At 41.2% G+C, this 24,740-nt stretch overlaps 1 protein-coding gene across 4 annotated transcripts in view; it reads right to left on the reverse strand.

Moving 5' to 3' along the window:
- The window catches only part of SLC9A4 (solute carrier family 9 member A4), a 77,288-nt gene that overhangs the window by 8,664 nt on the left and 43,884 nt on the right, over positions 1-24,740 (reverse strand). For all 4 annotated transcript variants that reach the window (XM_049857015.1, XM_049857014.1, XM_049857016.1 and 1 more), the window contains 5 exons: positions 21,301-21,371; positions 16,987-17,148; positions 10,137-10,233; positions 3,924-4,055; positions 3,105-3,192 (listed from right to left, as the gene is read on the reverse strand). In XM_049857015.1, the coding sequence (XP_049712972.1) occupies positions 3,105-3,192; positions 3,924-4,055; positions 10,137-10,233; positions 16,987-17,148; positions 21,301-21,371 (550 nt within the window). The remainder of the gene's footprint in view (positions 1-3,104; positions 3,193-3,923; positions 4,056-10,136; positions 10,234-16,986; positions 17,149-21,300; positions 21,372-24,740) is intronic.

Here is a 24,740-nt window from a genome sequence, read left to right on the forward strand (position 1 = left end):
GATGACTAGATTTATGAAATAGAATTGAGAGTCCAAAAATATCTCCAGGATAAAGGACTTTGTACAACAAAGGTGGCATTTCACCTCGGAGAAAGATGGCATCGGGATGGCAGCATAGCCATTTTGGGGAAAAAAAATATTGGAAATGTATTTCTATCTTAATCCTTACACAAAGATAAACTTCAGATGTATTGAAATTTAAATGTGAAAATTAGCCCATTAATATAGATGAATTATTTTCAATTATTCTGTGACGATTCAATCATAATGAAAACTTCTGAATGGCAAAAGATGTATAAAAACTAAAAGATAAATGTGAAACTTGAGGAAAATTCATTTGCAACAAATAAGAGACAATGGGTGATAGTCTTGTTATAACACACAGGACTCTTCAAACTAACTTTGAGAAAACCAACACTCGAGTAGAAAAAAAAAAAACATGAACTGAGGCAAAACCAGAAAATTCCCAAAAAGAAATACAGATGCCTATAATAATATAAAAATATGTTTAAGCTCACTAAAAATCAAGGAGATTCACATGAAAATTAAATATGGTATATAAGTTATATACTATCATATCATAAATTATTATAAAATGTTTAAACAACCCAGTGATGGAAAATGGCAATTCTCACAGACTGTAGGTGTGAGGATAAATTATCGATACGATCTTTTGGGAAGGCATTTTAGTAACATATGTAAAAAATTAAATATATATAATTTTTAACCTAAAAATTCCACTTCCAGGATAATATATTTGGTTATTAGTGTAGCTATCAATCCCAACTCATAGCTTGGAATCGACTCGACGGCACTGGGTTTGGTTTTTTTTGATCAATCACAAGTTATCTAGGATGATTATTGATATTATTGCTTTATATTTATTAAAAATTGAAAATACCTTAAATATTTATTAATAAGGAATTAGCTAAATAAGTTATGGTGCTTCTATATAGCTGACTATTAGTCATGGAGACAGCACAGGATCTGGCAACGTTCTGTTGAGTTGCCAACTCAGCAACAACTAACAGCAACAACGATTACTAGTTTCATATTTATTGACATGAAAATACGTCCACAACACACTGTTAAGTGAAATAGGCAATTTAGAAAAATTACAAAACAGTGAGTATGCTACAATTCTATGTATAATATGATGCCTGTGCTTCTGAGAGTGTCTGCTAGGTAGGGGTGGGAATGCTATCAAGAATTATAGACAGATGCTCACCGAAGTGTTTCATAGTGACTATATCTGGGCGTTGTGGTGTTAAGTGCTTTTAACTTTCCTTTTTATACTTTTCCCCTACTAATTGATTTTTATCTTACATCAAGTATATTTTTAAATCAGAAAAAATAAAGCTTTATTTTAAAGTAAAATTACATTTAGTCTTCAAAGATTTAATTCTACATGTTTAGTTTACTTGAATTTCCAGCATACTTTTAAGTCTCAAAAAATTAGGAAGATTAAAATAGATAACATCGTATATTTTATATATACAGAGAGAGAGAGCCCTGATGGTGCAGTGGTTAAAGTGCTCAGCTGCTAACCAAAAGGTCAGTGATTTGAACCCATCAGCCACTCTGCAGGAAAAAGATGTGGCAGTTGGCTTCTATAAAGATTTGTGACCTTGGGCCAAGTCCTAGAAGCTTCATAGATGCATCCAGACTCCCTGAGGGACCGAGTTACTGGCCTGAGGGTTAGGTACCATGGTCTTGGGGGACATCTAGCTCAACTGGCATAACATAGTTTATAAAGAAAATGTTCTACATCCTACTTTAGTGAGTAGCATCTGGGGTCTTAAAAGCCTGTGAGTGGCCATCTAAGATGCATCTACTGGTCCCACCCCAGCTGGAGCAAGAGAGAATGAAGAAAAACAAAGGTGTAAGAGAAAGATTAGTCCAAAGGACAAATGGACCACAACTACCAAAACCTCCGCCAGAGTGAGCCCAGAAGAACTAGATGGTGCCCGGCTACCACCACCGACTACTTGGATAGGGGTCACAATAGAGGGTCCCAGACAGAGCAGAAGAAAAATGTAGAATAAAATTCAAATTCACACACACACACACAAAAGAGCAGACTTGCTGGTCTGACAGAGACTGGAGAAACCACAAGAATGTGGCCCCCAGACACCCTTTTAACTCAGTACCAAAGTCATTCCATAGGTTCACCCTTCAGCCACAGATTAGACTGGTCTATAGGGCCCAAAACAATCTATAGGGCCAAAAACAACACACGTGACAAACATACTCCCTAGTTCAATCATGTATACAAGGTTAAACGAGTACAACAGCCCAAAAGCAAAGACAAGAAGGCAGGAAAAGTCAGGAAAACTGGATGAATGGAAACAAGGAACCTGGGGCGGAGAAGGGGAGAGTGTTGACACATCCCCGGGTTGGTAACCAATGTCACAAAACAATTCGTGTATCAATTGTTTAATGAGAAGCTACTTCGCTCTGTAAACTTTCACCTAAAGCACACACACACAAAAAAAGATTTATGGCCTTGGAAACCCTATGGGGCAGTTCTACTCTGCCCTGTAGGGTTGCTATGAGTCAGAATTGACTCAACAGCAGTGAATAAGGAAGACTGAAAAAGAATTGATACCTTTAAATTGTGGTGTTGATGAAGAATATTGAGTGTACCAAGGACTGCCAAAAGAGTGGACAAATCTGTCTTGGAAGAAGTACAACCAGAATGCTCCTTGGCAGCAATAATGACGAGGCTACGTCTCATATACTTTGGACATGTTATTAGGAGGGATCAGTCCCTGGAGAAGGACATCATGCTTGGTAAAGTAAAGGGTCAGCAAAAAAGAGGAAGACCCTCAACAAGATAGATTGACACAGTGGCTGCAACAATGGGCTCAAGTATAACAACAATTGTGAGGATGGAGCAGGACTGGGCAGTGTTTCGTTCTGTTGTGCATAGGGTTGCTATGAATTGGAACCGACTCGATGGCGCCTAACAACAACAACAATCAACTATATACCATCTGTGATTTTGCCTTTTGGTCTGCAAACCATAAAATAGTCATGATCGGACTCTATAGGCAAAAGTTACCGAGCCCTACTCTAAGAGAAAGAAGAAGCATGAAGATTACCTGTGAATTCAGTGACTTTTGCATCTCTTCTTGCTGACTGAGGATTGCTGTAAGGAAAGGAGAGGTAGCGGATGTTTTTGGTGTCAGCCTGTGGGTAACAAGTGGAAATAAAAGGCAGAATTAGTTACTACAGTTGAAAGCATGGCAAATAAAGTAAAGGGCCCTGACCTATACTCAGGTATTCTGTTTGAGTTACTGGTTTGCAGTGTTTCAGCCTTCAAAGTGTATTTCCTTTCCCTTTCATAATAGAATAGACCATTATGAATCTCTGAAAGATGCTCCCAGAGCCCAGACAAGATTAAGGTCTGCTCCACACTCAACGTTCACCTAGAAGTCCCAGTAATATTGGTTGATATGGCCTTAAATAGGAAGAGTTGAGGCACACGGTGTGTGAAATGAAGAAAAGGCCCAAGTTTCTCTCCCTATATCTTCCTGGGAGACAAATGAACCTCCTAGAGCTATAGATGCTGGTCCATGGACATTTCCCTGGAACGTTTAGTCTGGACACCATGGTATCTGTCCCCAACACACAATCCAGCAAGTGCGTCCCATTCTGGAGGGCAGCGCATTGCCACGTACCCCATGTGCAGATGCCTCAGGTTCCTAGGGGCAAGACCCACAGAATGAGAGAAGGACATTGCATTGGTGTCCTGCACCCTCTGACTTTTGTGTTTCTCCGGCAACCAGGTGTTATTTATGTATTTTTAATATCAGTGGTAGTTCACCTGAGGAGGCCTTGTCCAGGGACAAACCCAGTTATCAGGTGGTAAACGTTTACTAAGGGAAGGAATGACTTCAGTCAATAGCCCCAACCAGTACCGGCTTTCCCCATGGCAGGCTGCAGCCTTTCCTCACGCTCTCCCGTAAGGTGTTCTGGCGGCGGATCAGGATCTCTTTTGCCTGCTTCTCACTTGATTGGGGTTTGAGGTTGTATTTGTTGTAGGACAGGGTCTGCAGAGAGAATGGAATGACAAATACCTAAGGACATCTCCACTGCGAGCTGCAGCCTTTTCGGAGGTTACCGAAAAATCACAAACCAAAGGGTATTAGAGCAGGAATGCACGTTGGAGGTTGTCTGGACCAAGTGCCTTATAGTACCAGTGAACAAGCCACGGCCCAGAGAAAAAAGGGCACAGCTGTGTTTGCAATCTCTGCTTCTGACTCCCAGAAATCAGGGAAGCTGCTTTCCATCTGTATTGTCTCTCTACTGTCCTATAGCCTCCCACTAAGGTACCCACAAACTGGCTGCCTCACAGACAGACATACTTTCTCTCCTAGATCATGTTTTTTATGCTAGAGCATTGGTTCATACACTTTTAGCTTTAATGGATCAGAAAAATGTCAAAAGTATTTTGGGAATTCCCATAGGGTTATCATTTTTTTAATTTTGCTACTGAAGGACACCAAAAAATATCTATCACTATCATCATCAATTCAAAAAGGAAGAGTCCTTTTAAGCAAAATAGTTTGTTGTTGTTGTTAGGTGATGTCAAGTCGGTTCTGACTCATTGCAACCCCATGTACAACAGAATGAAATACTGCCCGGCCCTGGGCCATCCTCATAATCGTTGCTTTGTTTGAACCCATTATGGTAGCCACTGTGTCAATCCATCTCATTGAGGGTCTCTCTCTTTTTTGCTAACCCTCTACTTTACCAAGCATGGTATCCTTCTCCAGGAACTGGTCTCTCTGATAACATGTCCAAAGTATGTGAGATGAAGTACAGTGGATTAATTACTTTTGTGTGTGACCTTTCTAGTCATGGTCTTGTAACTCCCACCCAACTAATGGGGAAGAACTGTGTGATAGATAATTGTGGCCTACCAAGGGGACTGGTCTGTTTTGCCTTAAAAGAGAGTCAATTCAGAGCAGAGAGGAAGAGCCCACCACCACCAAGGAAGGAGAGGCCAACAAGAGAGGCCCAGCAGCAGAGACCCGGCAGCAGTAGATGACGTGGTGGGCCTCCTGGCCCACGGAGAGAGAAAGTTGAGTGCCTTTGGGCAGAGACTGAAGGCCGGAGAGAGGTGCGCATGCTAGCACAGCTGGGAAGAGGCTGTCCTGATGGAAGAACTGTATCCTGAGTGTTCCTGAGCCTGAGCTGTAACTGTTACTTCCCTAATAAACCCCATAATTACGAGTATGGTCTGGGAGTTCTATGTGACCATTGCAATGAATTATCAAACCCAGTAAAGAGTGCTGTGGGAGGCACTGTTGATGCCAGAATTGGTAAAGACAGCAGAAAGAGGAAGAGGAGGCATGCCTGACCCCCGCCTCCTAGGAATCAGCCTTGGGCTATTGATCTTCATTTTCCTTCTCCCTTGTGAAGTTACAGGAGGTCAGACACTCCCCCCACACCATTTTTACACAAAGTCTTACCATCCCCATTTCTAAGGAGCATTCTGGCTGTTCTTCTTCAAGGATAGATTTGTTTGTTCTTCTGGCAGTCCATGGTACGTTCACTACTCTTTGCCAACATTATAACTCAAAGGCACAAATTCTTCTTCGGTCTTCGTTATTCGTTGTCCAACTCTTGCATGCATAGGAGGTGATTGAAAACACCATGGCTTGGGTCAGGCACACTTTAGTCCTCAAGGTGACATCTTTGATTTTTAAGACTTGAAAGAGGTCTTTTGCAGCAGATTTGCCCAATACAACACATTTGCAATAAGCCAAATAGTAGGAAGGACATAATCACAGATAAAGACGTGTCCTTCAAAATAAGTAAGTTTAGATTTATGAAAAAAAATTCCCTGTCTTTACCCCAGGCTTTGTGGGGTGAAACTTGTCATGGACCATCGGCTAACACTGGTTCTCAGACAGGTGTCTGCAAAGCACTCAACTACAAATTTTTTACCCACCTTGCTCACTCAAGGTTCACCAGTGTGAATGCCTGGTTTTCTTGGGGTTGCTTAGGTCACACACTGTGTATACTGCTAAACCCCAAAGTCTCAGTGGATGAAGGCATCATGCATCCCAGTTAATGATATTTTCAATAAAGATATGCAGTTCAACAGCAATATAACAATGCTTATTTAGCACCTATTACTAACAGTTCTAATATTTTAATGTTGTCCCTGGTTTTAACAGGGGACAATGGAGCAGAGACGGGAATTCATTTGTTATCACAGGAGAATGGAGGACGGTTCGAAATATGGAGAGAGATGAAAGTGGAGGGGCCAGGGGCCAGGCCACAGACAACCTGCAAAAAGCAGAGACGCCATTCTCAAGGCCAGGGTGCTCTTTGGTGGGGACACATACTCCAAGTAGTGCCACAAGATGATCCACGGGGTGAGGAAAGAAAATCTTAATACTTCTGTTAATATTTCTATTTGTTTTTGTCCAAAAAGCAAGAATGAGAGTAAGCTTTATCAGTACTTAATGGATTTATAATGGGGCCCTGGGTTGGTCCATACATGAGCTAGTCAAGGCTCCCATCAGAACAGAAAAGGTTGTTTACAACAAGGAGGGGTTGGCAATGGTGTTCTCATTTGCTTTCTGTTTATTGTTTGTGTTTCAGTTTTTATTCACGCAGTTCAGTATATTTGTGGCCATTATTACCTATTAAATAAAGTAACTCTCACAAAATAGACAATTATTTAAAAATATTCCCATAAAGAAGTCAGAGGTCAAAGGCCAAAGGAATAATGAGAAAGTGGCAAAAGTGACCTTTTCCTTCTGAAAAGAACTCTTGACCAACCACTTTACAGAGTTAAAACTAATAATAAATTAACAGATCTGACAAGAATTTGGCAAAAAAAGGATTTTAAAGATAGTTCGAAATGTGGATTCTTATCCACCATCAACTGAAATGCATTTTATGAATTGAGATATTAAATAAGGACAATATGATGCCATCATGAGAAATATTTAAAATTAAGAGAGAAACATTTACAATTTTTTATCAATGTTGAAACCACAAAACTGAAAGTTCGGTATGTGTGTGTGTATGCATATGTGTGTGTGTGTGTGTGTATACATAAAACTTAAAGGCATTTCATACACCTAGACTTGGGAAGAAGTTGTGATTTAAGGAAGATTTGAACATACCCGCTGAGCCTATTCCGATTCACCGAAAAAAAAAAAAAATTCCGATTCATAGTGACCCTTTAATACAGGATAGAACTGCCCCATAGAGTTTCTAAGGAGTGCCTGGTAGATTCGAACTGCCGACCCTTCGGTTAGCAGCTGTAGCACTTAACCACTATGCCACCAGGGTTTCTGATTTGGACATAAAGGTCTTCTATTTTGCCTCACATCAAATTACCCACAGTTTACCTATTTTACCCATCTCTAGGGGGCACTGGGTTTTGGGTCTAGGGAGCACAGTAGGTCCTCGGTGTACACAAGTTTTTTTCTCTTTTCTTCCTCCACTTCCACTCTTTAATGAAGAAATTAGTGATTATGCTAAGCCTCTGTTTCCCACTAAACCCTGAATTCTATGGGAGAAAGAACTTTATCTGTCTTATTCAGTGTAGTGTTCCTAATACCTGGCACATTCTAAAGGTGCATTAAATATTTGATGAAGTGAATGAAAATTGAATAAATTGTTTTCTTCTTTTGAAAGTAAGTAGACATTTTGAGAGTGACCTGATCATTTAAGCTTCCCCGGGGATTACACATTAATCTTTGACCCATCCTTGAGGTCTGGGCTGAAGCTAGTTTCTTCACTTTGAAGTCTAGAAAGAACGCCTCCCAAACTCCATTCATACAGAAAGAGGAGTTCCCAACCTCCGTTCACACGTACTGCGAACAGCTACCTCTGGGTTGTCCCACTGTGAAGCAGAATCCACGACATGCCCCACCCTCCAGAGGTCAGTGCCTCAACCTCCCCCACCAGGGAAGATCCTGGACTGGACTTACTGAAGGGAAGGGACTTCAATCAGGATTGCCCAGACTCCTCCCCTATGCCACAGACACAGTGGCACCAGTTCAGTTTTAGGGTTCAACTGCCTAATAGCATCACCCAGGGTCAAACTCTGCACTCATCCTGGCACTGCCCAGAAGTGACTCCTAACTCCCAAGATGGTGTCTTCCAGGATGTGGACAGTGAGAAAATGCCCCCACAGCCAACCCTGTACTGTGGGAGGCTAGTGGCCTATCACTGAGACTGAAGGGCCTCCAAAATGTAGATTGTCCACTGGAAACAAAGCAGATGAATAGTTACATCATTATATAAATTTTGCATTCAGGAAAGTAGGTAGACCATGATGGAGGGGAGGAGTCATGTGATCTTTGTAAAAGATAGGGTTAGAAATGAAAGATAGTACGGCAAGGATTGGGGAGCTTCGTTCTCTTACAGCAATAAAAGTGGAAGCATAAAGCCATTTCAGAGGCTGTAACTCCCCTGTTTATTATTTACGTTTTTCTCATTTGACTCCCAACGGTAGCCAGCAATAAATTCTTTAAAAGTGGTCTATGTGCTTAAATTTGGGGGTAACACGGAAGTTGGATGCTGAATAGCTTCGAAGGGAGAGCTCCTGAGAACAGAGTGAGTAGATACACTTACAAAAGAAGAAGAAAGTTGGCTATCTGGGCACCTGTGTCAAAGGAATAAAATAGAGAACAGGAAATGTGCCTTATTTTAGACTGGATTGGAGTCCGGGCATTGCCATCTCCATTTCGGTACCTTTTCCCAAATTTGACCTCCATCGACACAGGAAAAGATTGTGTACCAGGCACCTTTTGCCTCTTGGCCTTCCTTACCAAGCCACTGGCATTCTTCAAACCAGGAAGTTCTTATCTACGTATCTAAGGCAGAATGTGATAGCCTTGCTGAAACAGTTTTACTTGGAATGATTTGAAAGCTGTGGAATTTAAGTTTTTTTTTTTTTTTTTTTTTTTTATGATTCGGAGACCCTGGTGGCGTAGTAGTTAAGTGCTATGGCTGCTAACCAAAGATTTGGCAGTTCGAATCTGCCAGGCGCTCCTTGGAAACTCTATGGGGCAGTTCTACTCTGTCCTATAGGGTCGCTATGAGTCGGAATCGACTCGACAGCACTGGGTTTGGTTTTTTTTTTTTATGATCAATGCTGACCCACATTCTCTCAGCTGGTAGAGAGCCTTTCCACTGACGCGTTCTCCTTCGTCATTGACTTTTCTGAAGTAGGAAGCCAGAAAGCATTCGCCTACATTGCGTTATGTAAGTCTGAAGTCATGGAAAGAATACTAGTTGGTGGTTGGAAGATCTAAGTTCTTAACTTGAATTTGTTTTGTGAATTTGTTTTCCCGAACTTCAGCATTTTTGACCTAAAAAGGAGGAGCTGTGGCTAGACGATTTTTGTGTCCCATCAAGGCTGTGATCTAAGACACAGTCACAAAAGCCAAGGCCTTCACAATAAATTAACTTATAATCATACTCAAGAATCCTGATGGACCATTTCATCCACAGACTTGAAAAAATTCCTGATTAGAGGACATTAGTTTAAATTTCATTTGACAAAGTCAAGTTTCAGAAAGACGGCACCTGTTGCCCCTAGAAATGTTCCTGCTGTGCCCTTAGGACCTGTTCCCAAGTGCTAGGCTTCATACCTATTTCTTTTTAATATGTAGGTCCCATCCAAAATCCAAAAATAATATGCCTAGTGTGTCTCCTTTTATTCAAACTTTAAGACTTGTAGTTTCAATATTCTAATCTAACCCACCTCAATTTTCTAAACTCTGTCATAGCCAGTAACTTTGAGACAACTTGATTTAGCATCCTGGTGCCATCTTTTTTCTGTCGTGTTGGTAGGTGAGCCTCTCCATTTGTCTGTGTCCGGAGGGAGAGAGAGACCTGCTAGTTCTGGAAAGCACCACCACAAAGCTAGGGCAGCCTGACCCCTAGAGCCGGCAACTGGATTTGCATTTTCTTTATACCACAGGTGCCAAGTTTTTCAGCAGAAAGACAACAGTTAAGTTTCTGTTCTCCAAACTAAGCAGAGAGAAATTGTTCGGCAAGAAGGCTGCATTAGAGAGGATAACAAGAAGAACTGATTCTTGGAGCACTGGTTCCAAGAATAGGCAATAGGGACATTGCAAGTGGTTTATACACACCCTTTGTCGAACTTGGTACATGTTGTGTGTCAGAATGTCCCTCATGGACTCCACATCTTCAGGGGAAAGCCTCTTGGTTCCTTGTATCCTCTGGGCCCTGCAAACATCATTGGAAGGAGTCCAGGCATTATTCCTGAGTTCCCAAACCCATGTCTTTACATAACGTTTCCTATTGTTTTAATTAGTATAAAATTCTACTAATTTATTAAAATCAAAATTGTTTAATTATTAAATTACTTTAATAAAGTCATGTGAAATATCAAAGCATGAGCTTATGTTCTGATACTCAAACTTCAAATTTAACCTTACAGCTTCATCTATGGCTCCTTGGTCTATAGCTGTTATGTGGGAATTATTCTGAGCCATTTTTTAAAAAGGTTTTAAGGTGGTGAAAGACCAGTCGTTTCGTTCTTCCAAATCCATCACGAACTGACACATTTATAAAAACAATAAGAATCAATTATTAGAAAATAAAAATTTTTTAAAGACATACTAAAACACAAGCCAAACGTTTTATTGCTAGAGTCAAAAGAAAAGCTGACTCTCACTTCTCTCCTTATTTCACTGCAGGCGGGTGACTAACTGTTCATTGACCAACACCACTCCACAGACTACATTTTAAATAGCACAGATCCAAGGAAATATTAAAGTTTTATGAGTACATTTATTATGGAATTGTCCCTTTAGAGATTCTATCTTAATAATTGTGACAAACTAGAATCACGTTTACCAAGGGAAGGGGACCATTTTCACCATGAAAGTCAGTCTAAGCCTCGAGCCATTGGGCACTTTGTGTGAGGTTCTGCTCATGGCTTCAGCACTGACCACCTCCACACACTTCTTTCCCCGTGAGTCCCTGCTAAGGTGCTCCAAAACCAGGTCAGGCACAGGTTAGCAGTCAATAAACGATTGTCCTCTGGGATTTGAAAGTCTTGGCATTGCTATGTTCAGAATTCTCATGTGACAAATGGATTTGATTTCAATCTAGTGGCAGCAGTTTTAAAAAAAACACAAAACTTTTTGTAACATGAATAACATATATTCGCTGTAGAAATTAAGAACAAAAAAGAGCTTTTCATGCTATCGAGAAGCCCTGGTGGGTCAGTGCTTAAGTGCTGAGCTGCCAACCCAAAGGCCTGTAGTTTGAACCCACCGGCTGCTCCAAGGGAGAAAGACGTGAAGGTCTGCTCCCATAAAGATTAGAGCCTTGGAATCCTTACGCGGCAGTTCTACTCTGTCCTCTAGGATGCTATGAGTCAGGATCAATGCCAAAGCAATGGGTTGGGTTTGGTTTTTTAATACAATCACCTCTATTAATCTCTTGGTACAAATCCTTTCAGTTTTTTTTTTTTTTCCCCCTGAGTGGCAGTACTTCAGAGAGCAGAAGTGACCTGACGGGTTTACTATCTGTTGGCCAAAGTTCTTTGGATAATTGATCACAGAGGCAATAACCATTGTTTTCAATATAGGCCACGTTTTAAGTAGATTTTTCCAAACATTAGTAGCAATACAGCCATAAACAGCAAGGAAATGTTGAAAGTAATGTATGATTTGTGAAAGATTTTTAAGGGCACGGATACTGGAAACCAAAGTATGTCTGGATTTTATTTAGCAATGCTATCTGTAGACTGACTAATGTCCCTTCTACAAAATGATTGCAATCAGAATTCTCATATTCCAGAGGTACACAAGTCATTTAATATTCAATTTCCACCCTCAGCGATCTAAATATTAGGGCATTTCAACCTAGCTGTTGACATGTCCTTCAGGTAACATTTATTCTGATTTAGAGACACCCCTCTAGCTCAGCTCCCCGCCCCCCCCACCACACACACAATCTGAACACCTCTGTATAGTTCCGGTGAGGGTGTTCTATTGCTAAGCAGAAGCCACAGCTGGCAAACAGTTCCATTCTCTGTGTTTATAATAAAGCAATCAAGTAGGAAAAACCCAGTAAGTAAAGTTGCTATAACAGGAGATCTAACTTAGCCTTATCCATGGTTTATAATTGGTGACTTTGGGAAGGCACGGATTTAATTACTTCTGGCTGCTGTCCAGAACGAACTCTACAGGAATTCCAAGGCATCACCCCTCACTAATCCACAGTAAGAAGACGCAGAATAAAATTACACAGAGGGATAATTAACGTGGGCAAGGTGACACCCGGGGTTCTCCACAGTTCCTTTTGTTAGCAGAATCATCTCTGAAATACTCGTGTCGTGCTCACAGGAAAGACAGAATCCTTAGAAAGGCTGAATTGGTAATAATCCGTAGGTCACAAAATTAAAATTATAAACTAAAAGAATCTTGTCACTGGAACACTCAGGACAAGGAAATCTCTGTTTTTAATAAAAATTCTGTGATAATTTTATGGCTACTTTATTATTATTTTTTTTAATATCAAACTGTGAGCATCTGAATCTAAACCCATGAACCTTTGCCGTCTAGTCGAATTCCGACTCTTAGTGACCCTTACAGGACAGAGTAGAGCTGCCCCATAGGGTTTCCAAGGCTGAAATCTTTATGGGAGCAGATTGCTGCATCTTCTCCCTCAGAGCGTCAGGTTGATTTGAACTTGAACTACTGACCATTCAGTTAGCAGCCAAGTGCTTAACCACTATGCCACCAGGGCTTCTTTGAATCTAAACAAATGTGAATAAAATGTTCACATATCTCTTAATTTTCTTTTTTTGTCAAATGTTTTAACAATGGAAAAAGAGGCTTCAAATCTAAACACATCAGTGCCAATGTGAAATCTAATAGATGTCACATTCAGGCCATAGTACAAGCTTTCAAGAGATCAAACATTACGCTCTGATTCATTTAGAAGAATTCATCTTCTTTGAACCGCTTTAGACAATGAAATCTGTGGAAACTGTCTGCTAAGATGACTGAAGAATGCGCCCCCTGAGTACACATGGGGCTACAGCTGTCCTGGGGGTGTGGTTAGCCTTGTGTCTTTGTAGAAAGGTCACCAAGGTGACCAACATTTAGAAAGAGTGACAAGCTGGGGAGCAGACAGCACTGTTCTCCACAATACACACAGCTCTAGTACAGAAAGGAAAATGGCACTAGACACCGAGTTCCAGGGTCTTCAGTGTAAGAATGCCTAAATTTAAACTAATAGCTATCAATATGTGGGCAATTAAAAATTTCTTAATGCACAATGAAGTTGGAGCCGTGGTGGCGCAGTGGTTGAGAGCTGGGCTGCTAACCAAAAGGTCAGCAGTTTGAATCCAACAGCTGCTCCTTGGAAACCCTATGGGCAGTTCTACTCTGTCCTGTAGGGTGCCTATGAGTCAGAATTGACTCAATGACAATGGGTTTTTGACAATTAAGTTATTTGACACTATTTTATAATTGACATGTTAAAACTTTGGGAAATTTCAAATATATTATTTTGAAATTATATAGTTACAGTTTATTATGCATACATTTTAGTAAATATTTTAATATCCCTTTAATATTAATCAAAATGTTTAAGCATTAATACTTTTTGTTTTAATTTTATTGTGGTAAAGTATATTTAACAAAAAAGTTTGCCATTGTAACTATTTTTAAGTGTATAATTCAGCGACATCAATTACTTCCACCGTGTCTCGCTACCATCACCCCACCCATTTCCACAAGTTTTACGTCACCCCAGACAGAAATCCAGCACCCTTCGGTGATAATTCCCGTTTCCACCTGCCCCCAACCCCAGGTAACCACTAATAACTTTTGGTTTTATGCATCTGAATATTTTCATTCTATTCCTATTCTGAATATTTCACATAAATGGACTCATATAATATGTGTAGCAGTAACACTTTTAATCAGTTTGAGTCTCTGTTGTCTGATACTTCTAAAGGTTTGCCAAGCATTGGTAAGATATAGTCCCTCATATTTAAAGTAATAATCAAAATACATACTCTACCTATTTCTTAGGGTTATTGTGAGGGCCAAGTAAGCTAATGTCTCTAAAGGCAAGGGCATTTCATAGACTCAGCTGTGTTATATACAGCTTCCAGTCGTAGAACTCTCCCACAGGACACGGGGCTTGGGAAATTTAAACCTCTTGAAAAACAACTGCTTAAACTTCTGAAGAAAAAAAAATTAGCGTGCATTTTGCTGTTCTTATCTCCTTTTTTTTTTTTTTATCTCCTACACAATAATAAAAAGCGAGCTGGGCACACACTTCTTTTTCCTCTCATTGTGCGAAGAATCGTTGTTCAAAACATTAGCTGCTTTGATCTTAAGAGAGGAATTCCTTTTTGCTAGACGTCCTGCAGATTTCTGATGAGATCAAATAAATGCAATTTAAATACTAAACTTATATTAAACATCAGCTTTCAACAATCGCCTCTCCCACCTCAGTGAACCCACTGGTTTTGGAGATAGGAGGAAGGAAAGATTTACTTACAAGGCTCCGTTACTGATCTTGAATCAATGTCTGAAAAATAATTGACTAAGCAGAGGAGTCCCTGCCAAATAAAGCTGGTTTAAGAATTGCCTTGAGGTCAGAAACTGGAGCAATTGCTTATGACCTATGCACTATAATGCTGAGATTCATAATATGTTTCACCACACGATAGACTGATTCTCATCTGAGATAAGCACCCCTACATACCCACACCAAGAGTTCCCTTAACTAGTAAGCAATCCAATCCAGGAAGTGCCTAATGCTATAACCTTCCGAACCTGTGCCGCCTCCTCCTCAGCATCCAGGTACCTGCAAGGCATCCTTCGGTGAGCAGCTGAAGTGCGGGGGGCCAGATGGTGTTCACCTCTTACAATAGATACGTGCTAGCTCCCTGTTCTGTATGATTATACGTTCCAGTGACTTTAATAATGTCTGTGACCCCGCTAGAGAATATGATCTCCATGACGACAGGGACTGCATCCGCTTTCACAGTGCTAGGCACACAATAGGCGCGCAGTAAGGAGTGTTGGTTCTAAGGTAAGGCAGGTAAGGTACTCGCATTAGGTACAAAATGTAAAAAAACAAAAACAAAACAAACCCATTGCTGTTGAGCCAATTTCAACTAATAGTGACCCTCTAGGACAGAACAGAACTGCCTCATAGGGTTTCCAAGGAGAGCCTGGTGGATTTGAACTTCTGACCTTTTGGTTAGCAGCCGTAGCTATTAAACACTACGCCACCAGGGTGTCCACAAAATGTAAGGAATGCCAAAAACTCAACCATCAAGATCAGTAATGTTTGGATGCACTATTTTATAAAATAAAGATTAATGCAAAAATTCACAATGAATACAAATATCAAAAATTTAAATAAAGACAAGATCACTATTACTGCGGTTTGCTTTTGCCTCGGGCTTCAATCTGGCTCGTACCACACTGTCAATAAATACTTGTTAGCACATCCCCGTCTTAGTATCAGAAGTTCCCTTAAAACCATGTGACGGGAAGCGCTAAAACAAACACACAAACCACAAAAACCACCTCACTGAGAAATAAGGCAAAAAGCGTTCTATTTCTCCCGAGATCCCCTTGGGGAACCTAGTCTTGATGTTAAGATTTTTCCCAGGCTGAGCAAGAAAGACAGAGGTGTTTCTAATTCTATGACAGGTAAGGGATGAAGGTGTTACCTCAGAACTAACACTCAGACATTAGGGTCAAGTTCATTGCCACCTATTCATAGCTCTTCTCTCAACTTGTTCTTTAAATGTGAGGACCTAATGAGGCTCATGACCAAATGTTTTCACCTGCTGAGGATAACAGGCTGGAGGGGCTAGTGTTCTTTCTCCAAAATATATGTTGTGATAACTTTTCCGGGTTCATAAACCATTTCTTGGAAGAAAACTGGGCATCTCTGGAGGTAAACTAATTCTTGTGACTTTGAAGAGGCTTTGGTTAAATATCAGGCCAAGTATACTGGGAGAGGTAAGCAGCTTTAAAAGATACCTAGTCAGTTCTTGGGACAATTAGTTTTCAGATGCTCCCAGATATGAGCCACGGTGGAATGATGGATTCATACACTGACATCTTCCCTCCCTAAACCCCCACCTCCACACCAGCTCTCTAGGGTCCCCTGTTCCCCAGGAAGCTGGCAGCCTTCCTGCTCATATTCCCAGGTGGCCTCACATAGACTCAAGTCAAATCTCACAATCTCACACTGACCTTCACTTTAGACAAAAGTATAAACACCGTTTCCTCTTTAAACAGCCTGCCAAATATCACACCCTTCACTACTACCCAAAACAAAGCAAGGTGATACCACGTGTTTGTGAGTAGAATGCACTCCATAGGGTTTTCATGGCGGTCACCTTTTGGAAGCAGATAGCCAGGCTTTTTTTTCTGAGGCACCTCTAGGTGGGTCCAAAGCGCCAACTTTTCGGTTAATAGCCCGGCACTTAACTGTTTGTGCCATCCAGAAACTCTTCACACCCACCTCTCACTCCCAAACTCCAGTTAGCATCATGGGAGGCTGACCCTGCCTCTCCTGAGGCAGGAGAGAAGGAGAAGGACTTGATAGAAAAAATGCAACGGCAGACACAGCAAAAGCTAAAGAGCAGGAGTTCCAAAAGGGAGAGATTTTAGTCAGGAGGAGGAGAAAGGCTTGTAAAATCTCTTGTTCTTCTATCAATTCACTTGTCCCTCTCTCTCCAAGAAAGGAGTCGTACAACTATAAGTAGCTAACTTTTGCTAGGAAGGAATTTTCAGAAAAAAGGTGAAACATGCTGGGCATGGGCCAGCCCCAAGATGTCAAGACTCAGAGTATCATTGTTCAAGACTCCTTCCTCTTATTTCTGCCTCTTCCTCCTAGTATTCCCTTTGAACAGAATAATGAGTTGGCCCCCCTTGGCATTCTGACATGGAGAGCCTCTATGAAACAGCAGATAGGACTTACTGGTAGGGTACCGAGAAGGTTGTGGAACTTAGCATCCCAGTCTCCACCATCTCAATAGCTTGTTTCATCTCCAGCTTCTTGTACAAAGACACAATGCTTGATTTGGGCTGGTTCCTTCGGATCAGGATTTTCCGTAAATATCTATGATCGAACTTCTTAAACCTAAAAATGAAAACCGACATTTTGGAAATCTTCAATCTCCTTGTAGCTGATGTAAGCATGTGCTTTTCTTAAAATAATGGTTTACTTACCTGTATTCTGAAAACACCAGGGCAGTGCCTGGAATTCATAGCCTTTGAACACAGTTTTTTTTTTTTTGGAAAAAAAAAATCATACTATTTATACTTTTTTTTTTTTTTTTAAATAAAGAAAGAATGGCCGGCTGGCCTGCACACATTGTAAATCAATGAAAAAAAAAGGAAGGGACGAGCTGCAATCAGGGCGAAAAGTGGGGAGCGGGGGGCGCACAGCCCAGCAAGGCTCCAGTTGTAAGGAAAGAAACGAGGGTGGCTGGCGCTTTTGAACGAGTGTTCCATTCTAATAGCTCATAACAGCGGCAGCTGCGCTTACAGTCATACTGGCCTATTCAACTAGCACCCAGTAAGTGTAAATGGCCCCGTAGTTACAGTAGTTTTGTCCCATTAAACTGCAGATCATTTTGAATCCTGCCAATTAAGGAAGAAGAAGGAAAAAAAACAAAAAACACCCCACATATGTCCCGAAAGTCTAAGTGATGGAGATGCTGAATGGGCTAGACAGTGATGGGTGCTGACTATTGTCGGGTACCTCTGGCCAGCCCATTAGAGGCTGAGCTGCGTGCGTGTCTACCCGTGGCCGCCTTTGGCGGCTGTCATTTGTTTAGAGAAGGCGTTTTCTTCGCTCTCCATCATTTTTACATCCAAAGAGTAGTTTGCCCGCCTGCTTTATTTTCTGGAGGGGACCATAACTTCCTGGACTGCTGGCTTATTATCTTTTGCTTGGTTTCCTGGTCCATGAGGTAGTTGGACTCATTATCAGTGAAGTCCCCACCTCTTCATAAGATGCCAGTGTTGCTGTTTATTCCTCAACCTGCTGTCATCAGCATCCTAACCTTCACTTCCCTGATACTCCTCTCCCTGAGCTCACTTTGCCCTCTATAAAGGGAGTGCCCAGGTGGTGCCAAGTAGCCCTGGTGGTGCAGTGGTTAAGCACTTGGCTGCTAACCAAAAGGTGGGTGGTTCAAACCCACCAGCTGCTCCACAAGAGAAAGATGTCACAGTCTGCTTCAGTAAAGATTACAGCCTTGGAAACCCTATGGGGAAGTTCTACCCTGTCCTATACAGGGTTGCTATAAGTCGGAATGAACTCGATGGCAATGGGTTTTTTGTCAGGTGGTGTAAATGGTTAATGAGCTCAGATGTTTGAAGGTTTAAGTCCACTCAAGTGCCTTGGAAGAAAGGCCTGGCAATCTACTGCCAAAAAATCAACCATTAGAAATCCTATGGAGTACAGTTGGGGTCATCATGAATCAAAACCGACTCAATGGCAACTGATTTTATAAGATTCACGTTCATCAGTTACTGTTGCTCTCATGTTACTTGCCACTTTGCATCTCCTGATGCCCTGGTTCATTTCCTCATGCCCTCCACACTTTGACCCACTCGCCTTCCCTTCCAGCCTTCTTTGGCCAATCCTTCTCAGTCTCCTGCCCTTCCTCTCTGTTACCTGCTCCCTAGGTGAAAGAACTTTCAGATTCCTGTCCGTAGTCAGCTTCCATGCGTCACACCCTTGTAGGGACTCACCCAAGCCTACAGATTCAGTTACCGGCTACTCACAAACAAGAACTTCAGACTAAATTCTCAAAAGTTGTCTGAGTGTATGCTTGAAATACCTTAAATGGAATCTATTGCTTAATCTCTAAACACTAAGTCATAATTTATATTTTTAATCATGGCATCTTTTCTGCCTCGGCTCCCCATCTGGAAATCTGAGAGCCACCCTTATTTCCCCGTTCCTCGACGCCCGCTCCCCAAGCTCATAGCCTGCCAGTCACCATGGGTATCTCACATTCACCTCAGGACCCCTTCTGCTAGCTTCTGGTCCTCGTGGTATGAGAGCTCTGGGGTCCATTTAAAGGAAAAGAGATTTTAGAGTCAGACCTGAATTCAAATCAAGGTTCCGCTTTAGAACAGGCCCCTTGGATTGATTTCCTCATCTTTAAAATGGGCATAGTAGCTGTTATTATACAGGACTGCCAGACAGATTACGGAGTCCTGGTGGTGCAGTGGTTAAGTGTTTGACTATTAACCGAAAGGTTGGCAGTTCAAATCCACTGGCTGCTCCTTGGAAATCCTATGGGGCAGTTCTACTCTGTCCTATAGGATTGCCAGGAGTCGGAATTGACTCGACGGCAGTGGGTTTGGTTTTCCTTGGCGGGGGGGGGGCAGGTGTCAAAGAGATTATGTGGTATGATCTATGCTACCGCAGCGGGCAATCTATGAAACAGCTAGCACGGCACGTAGAGTTTACCTTATGTTTAAAAAACGGTTGTCTTTTGTTTAGTTTTTCATTCCGACATCTATTGTGAAAACCCCTCTTACAGGTCTCCCTCCCACTAATATCTCTTTGTAATCCATCCTCCATATCACTGCTGTGGCTTGCTTTCCAAAAGCCAAGTCACTCCCCTATTCCAAAACCTTTTGATGTGAGTTTAAAGCTCAAAAAAAGCATTATAGTATGAGAGGCTGTATAGAGCTCCTTCGCACGGCACCGTAGAAGCTTGTCTGTCTGTCTGAGATGGTCTCACCACACCACCCTCTCTGCCTGTCTCCAAATCACGCTCTTCTCTGCCTCTGACATTTAAATGCGCAGCTGCCGCAGCCTGAAATACTTTCCTCTTTGCCTGGAGAACCAGTGCCCAGGAGCTGTGGAGTCAGTTCTGACTCAGAGCGACCCCATGTGCGTCCAAAGAGAACTGTGCTCCACAGGGTTTTCAATGGCTGATTTTTTGGAAGTAGGTCGCGAGCCCTTTCTACCAAGGTTCCTCTGGGTGTACTTGAACTGTCAACCTTTTCCTTAATATATTTTTTTCCATCCTTTGAGTTTTAATTTGTTTATCTGTTTAAGTCTGAGGTATGTCTCTTGTAGGCAGCATATAGACGGATTGCGTTTTTTTAACCCATTCCGCCACTCTCTGTCTCTTTATTGGCGCATTTAGTCCGTTTACATTCAGCGTAATTAGGTGTGAGTTTAGCGTTGCCATTGAGCTGCCAACCTTTTGGTTACCAGCGGAGCTAGCTAACCATTTGTACCAACCGTTTGCCTAGAGGACTCTTGATTTATTTTCAAAAGTCATCCCCCCCGTTTCCGTACTGTTATAATTCTGTACGTTTACTTTCATTATATCATTTGCCGTGCTGCTCATGATCATTCGTCAGTATCTTTCTCTTTCTTTCTCTTTTAACCCCACTGCCCATCTGCTATATTGTGAGGGCTTGAGGGCAAGGAGTGTGTCTTATAACTGCCTTAGTGCCTGGTAAGGTACCCAAGGTATAGATTTGGCTAAATGAAAAAAATATTAAATGATTTTTCATAGGGAGAGCTGTAGGATGTGGGCTTAAAAATTCATGACCTAAAATCTAGATCCATGCATATTCCTATAATTTAAATTCTACTTTAGCACAATGAGGACTGCTAAAACTATTCTTCTTTCCACCCCATAAAAAGAACCCACCATGAAGCTCTCAGTTTTTCTTGTATGAGCCACCATCCCACAACAGCTACTCTTTGAAACCCTGGTCCCTCTTGGCATTACCAACATCCACGTTTGGGGCTGGAAGACAAGGAGGCAGCTCCTTGACAGGAAACATCCCCCACTTGGCTAACTGGACTGCTGCTAACGGCTACATTCTCCAACCTCAGTAAAACTGCAAAACTCTCGCCTTTGTCATCTTCAATGAGACCCTCCTCAGAGCCAGATAATGAAGATACTATTCATTCCATGGCTGAGCTGCTCTTATTGTTGGAAGGCTTTTCCATGTTTTAAACTTAAATCTGAATGTTCTATTTCCATCCATCAGAGGTACTACTTCTTCTCTCTGAAGCCACCTAGAGCAAGTCTACGCTTCCTCTACCTGAGAGCTCTTTGTTTCCCAGGCTAGGCATTCCCAGGACCTCCAATGGCTCATCCTAGAGCTTAGCTTCCAGGCCATTTAGCTTCTCGATCCAGTTCCCCCAGATTCTTCCTAGTGTTATGCCCAGCTCCAGTGTAACCTTCGGAGGTCCTCCATGCCACAAATATTCTTCCCCAGGCCATGGAATCCTTGGCTTCCTTACTTGTCTCTCACTTGATAGTGACTCCATTGCCCACACACATCTTCAATTCCAGCTTTCAGATGATCCATCAGCTGCCAAACCAAACACAAGAAAATGACTGCTGGTGAAATGTTAATTCTGAAAGACATGGAAGGAAAGTGAATACATTTCAGAAAACAAAGGCGGCTTTAATATCCTGGAGCATATCCTCTTTTCTATCAGTTGGTTCATGTAGCTGGGCTATACAACGTCTTTCATAGGAATTCAACTTAATTTCATGATTCAGAGACTCTATAGATGAGTTTCTTGATAATGCACACCATTTTCGACGAAAACAGGGTACCTGGCCCTTGCTTTGTGTAATATTTTACTAGAATGATCTAGGAAATTTCTCATTACTGAAATCACATCAATGCAAAGCCTAATAATTAACTGTTACTTTTAATTACATTGCAGAAGAAAAGAACAGGACAGTATTCAACTTACTGGTTTTTAAAAATATAATTCTACAGATATTCTATTGTAATAATAACAAAGCTTATCTGTATACCCCATTTTTAATCTAATCATTTGGTCTAGGTAATTATATTTCACTATCCAAGCCAATATTATATCTGTTTTATCCAAAGTAGTTTATAAAAATTTAGGAAAAAGCAAAATCTGTTCAAAGTGATTATGAGTTCATCTCCAAATAATTTAAATTTATAGATACTAAAGTCTATATTGGATTCTGAATTTTGCAAAATAAAATACTAAATTAATTCTTAAATAGTTAATTGATTCTATATCTTCTACCAATAACTAATTATAGCTTTTTTTGAGAAAAAGAATAAATGAGAAAGAAATGAAACATCCAGGTTCTATTGTCTTAGGTATGTTATCTAATTTCTCAAAATAATGAATCAGAGAAGATAAAGACAGTGACAAAAGTCTAGAATCAAGATAAACATTATACTTTTTTAAAACACTCTTTATCCTCGTATATTTAATATTTTTAAATGACTTTGAAAAAATTTGGTTTGTGTTTCCTGGAATTTAAATTACTTTATTTCCACAGGGAACTTTGGCCTTCAAACTCAGGGCTAATATTGGAAGCCTTCATCAGTGTCTCCGGCGTTAGGACTGTGAACTCTCAGATATGGAAGAAATTTGAAAATTATCTAGTCCAATCATCTCCCCAAGGTTTTACTCTCTTGCACAGCCACTCTGCCAAGAGTCCCCAGTCACTGGTGGAACACATGCATTTCACCATTGGATGCAAGAAAATATTATTAGAATGCTCTTCATTTATTGGGCTAAGCTCTCTCCTATATCTTCCACACATTGGTTCTCATTTCTATTTCTTGGAGCTATACAGAATGGGAGGAGGCCTGGTGGTGCAGTGATTAAGTATTTGGCTGCTAACTAAAAGATCAGTGGTTCAAACTAGAGCTTTGAATCGGTTTGTCCAGTTTCCAGCCCCTACTGAGAATCCCCATTTTTAACAAGTTTCCAGGTGATGCTAATGCTGCTGGTTAGGGACCAATTCTGAGAACCATTAATAGAACAGTGATTCTCAAAATTTATTATATGTAAGAATCACCTGGGGATCTTGTTAAAATGTAGATTCTCATTCAGTATGTCTGGGGGTGGAAAGGCCAATTCTCAGAGTGGTTTGAACCAGAATGAACCAGTTTGAACCCCTGGTTCAAACCCACCAGTTGCTCAGCGAGAAAAAGATATGGCAGCCTGTTTCCATAAGGATTATAGCCTTTGAAACCCTGTGGGACAGTTCTACTCTGTCCTATAGGTTCACTGTGAGTTGGAATCGACTCAACAGCAATGAGTTTGGTTTTTGGTTTTACACAAGACGGCATCTTTTCAAATGTGTTGAACTTAAACCAACAAGTAGAAATCATGCTTAAGTTTATTTTCATCTTTCCAGAGTGGGATGTTTTCACCAAAAACTGCCATTAGACCATGTCTGCAAAAGCAACAGTAATCCTTACTCCTTCTCTATTAAAAGCTCGGAAGAGCAGAGGACCCCATATGCCATTGAAACAATGCTTTTAGAACCTGGTGGCACGGTGGTTATGAGCTCGGCTGCTAACCAAAAGGTTGGCAGTTCCAATCCACCAGCCACTCCTGGAAACCCTATGGGGCAGTTCTACTGTGTCATATAGGGTCACAATAGGGTTGCTACAAGTGAAAATCCACTCAATGACAACAGGTTAGGGTAACTTTGAACATGATAGTCTTTTGAGGTGTCAATTTGCCTAGTTTTTTGAACACAAATCTAAGTGTTGCTGTGAAGGTATTTTGTAGATGTGATTAAAGCCCATAACCAGCTGTTTTTAAGTAAATGAACTTACCCTTGGTAATCGGGTGGGTCTAATTTAATCAGTTGAAAGGCCTTAAGTGCATAGCTGAGGCTTCCCCAGGAAGAAGAAACCTGCCTGTGGGCAGGACTTTAGCTCATGCCCAAGAGTTCTAGCTGGCCCTTCCCAGGGTGTACTCAGCCTTCACAATCATGTTAGCCAATTCTTTGCAATAAATCTCTTAATAACTATCCCCTGCCTATTCTGCTTGTCTGAATGACCTGTGACAGAATCAACACCAACTACACCGAAAGGGACAGAGAGATGAAAGAAGGCTGTGAGAACCCCCAAATTCTGGCAGGCGAGAAACAGGCTGGTAAAACTACTCAGCTGCAAACACTTGCTGCTTTTCATGAAAAAAGTATGACTTCTTAAAAGGTGGAACTGAGAGGGTAGAAGGTGAGCAAAGAACCACAGAGGAGTATCCCAGGACTTGAAGCCAAATAGAGTTTGCCCAGGTGGATTTTGAAAGTTCTCGGGACCCTTCATTCCTTTTTTACTTTCATTTTTCCTGTTGTTTTGAAAGGCAATGCCTGTGACTGCTATCCTATGCCTGCCCCACCATGGTATTTTGGGAACAGATACCTTGTTTCTTGAGGTTCACAGGTTCGTAAATACAGAGGAATTTTGCCGCTGGATGGACTATGCACAGAGCCTCACCCATGCCTAATTTAGCTGCTTTAGATGATGAGATTTGGGATTTTGGGTTGATAAGATTTAGATGAGATTTTGGGCTTTGAGTTGATGCTGCAATGCGTTGAGACTTTTGATGATGTTAGCATAGAATGAATGTATTTTGTACCTGGGACAGATATGAATCTTTGGTGGCCAGCGTGCAGACTGTGGTTGGCAGAAAAAAGACTGAACTCCCAAATACGTCCACATCCTAATCCCCAGAACCTGTGAATATTTTAGGTTATATGGCAAAGAAGAATTAAGGGAGCAGATGGCATTAGAGCTGATAATTAGGTGAATTTAATATAGGGAGCATATCCTAGAATATTCAGTGGATCCAGTGTAATCATAAAAACCCATTACCGTCAAGTCCATTTCATAATCAAAAGGGCCCTTAAATGTGGAAGAGGGAGGCAGAACTGTCAATGT

The sequence above is a fragment of the Elephas maximus genome, chromosome 17 (assembly GCF_024166365.1).
Source record: "Elephas maximus indicus isolate mEleMax1 chromosome 17, mEleMax1 primary haplotype, whole genome shotgun sequence".
NCBI classification, from domain to species: Eukaryota; Metazoa; Chordata; class Mammalia; order Proboscidea; family Elephantidae; genus Elephas; species Elephas maximus.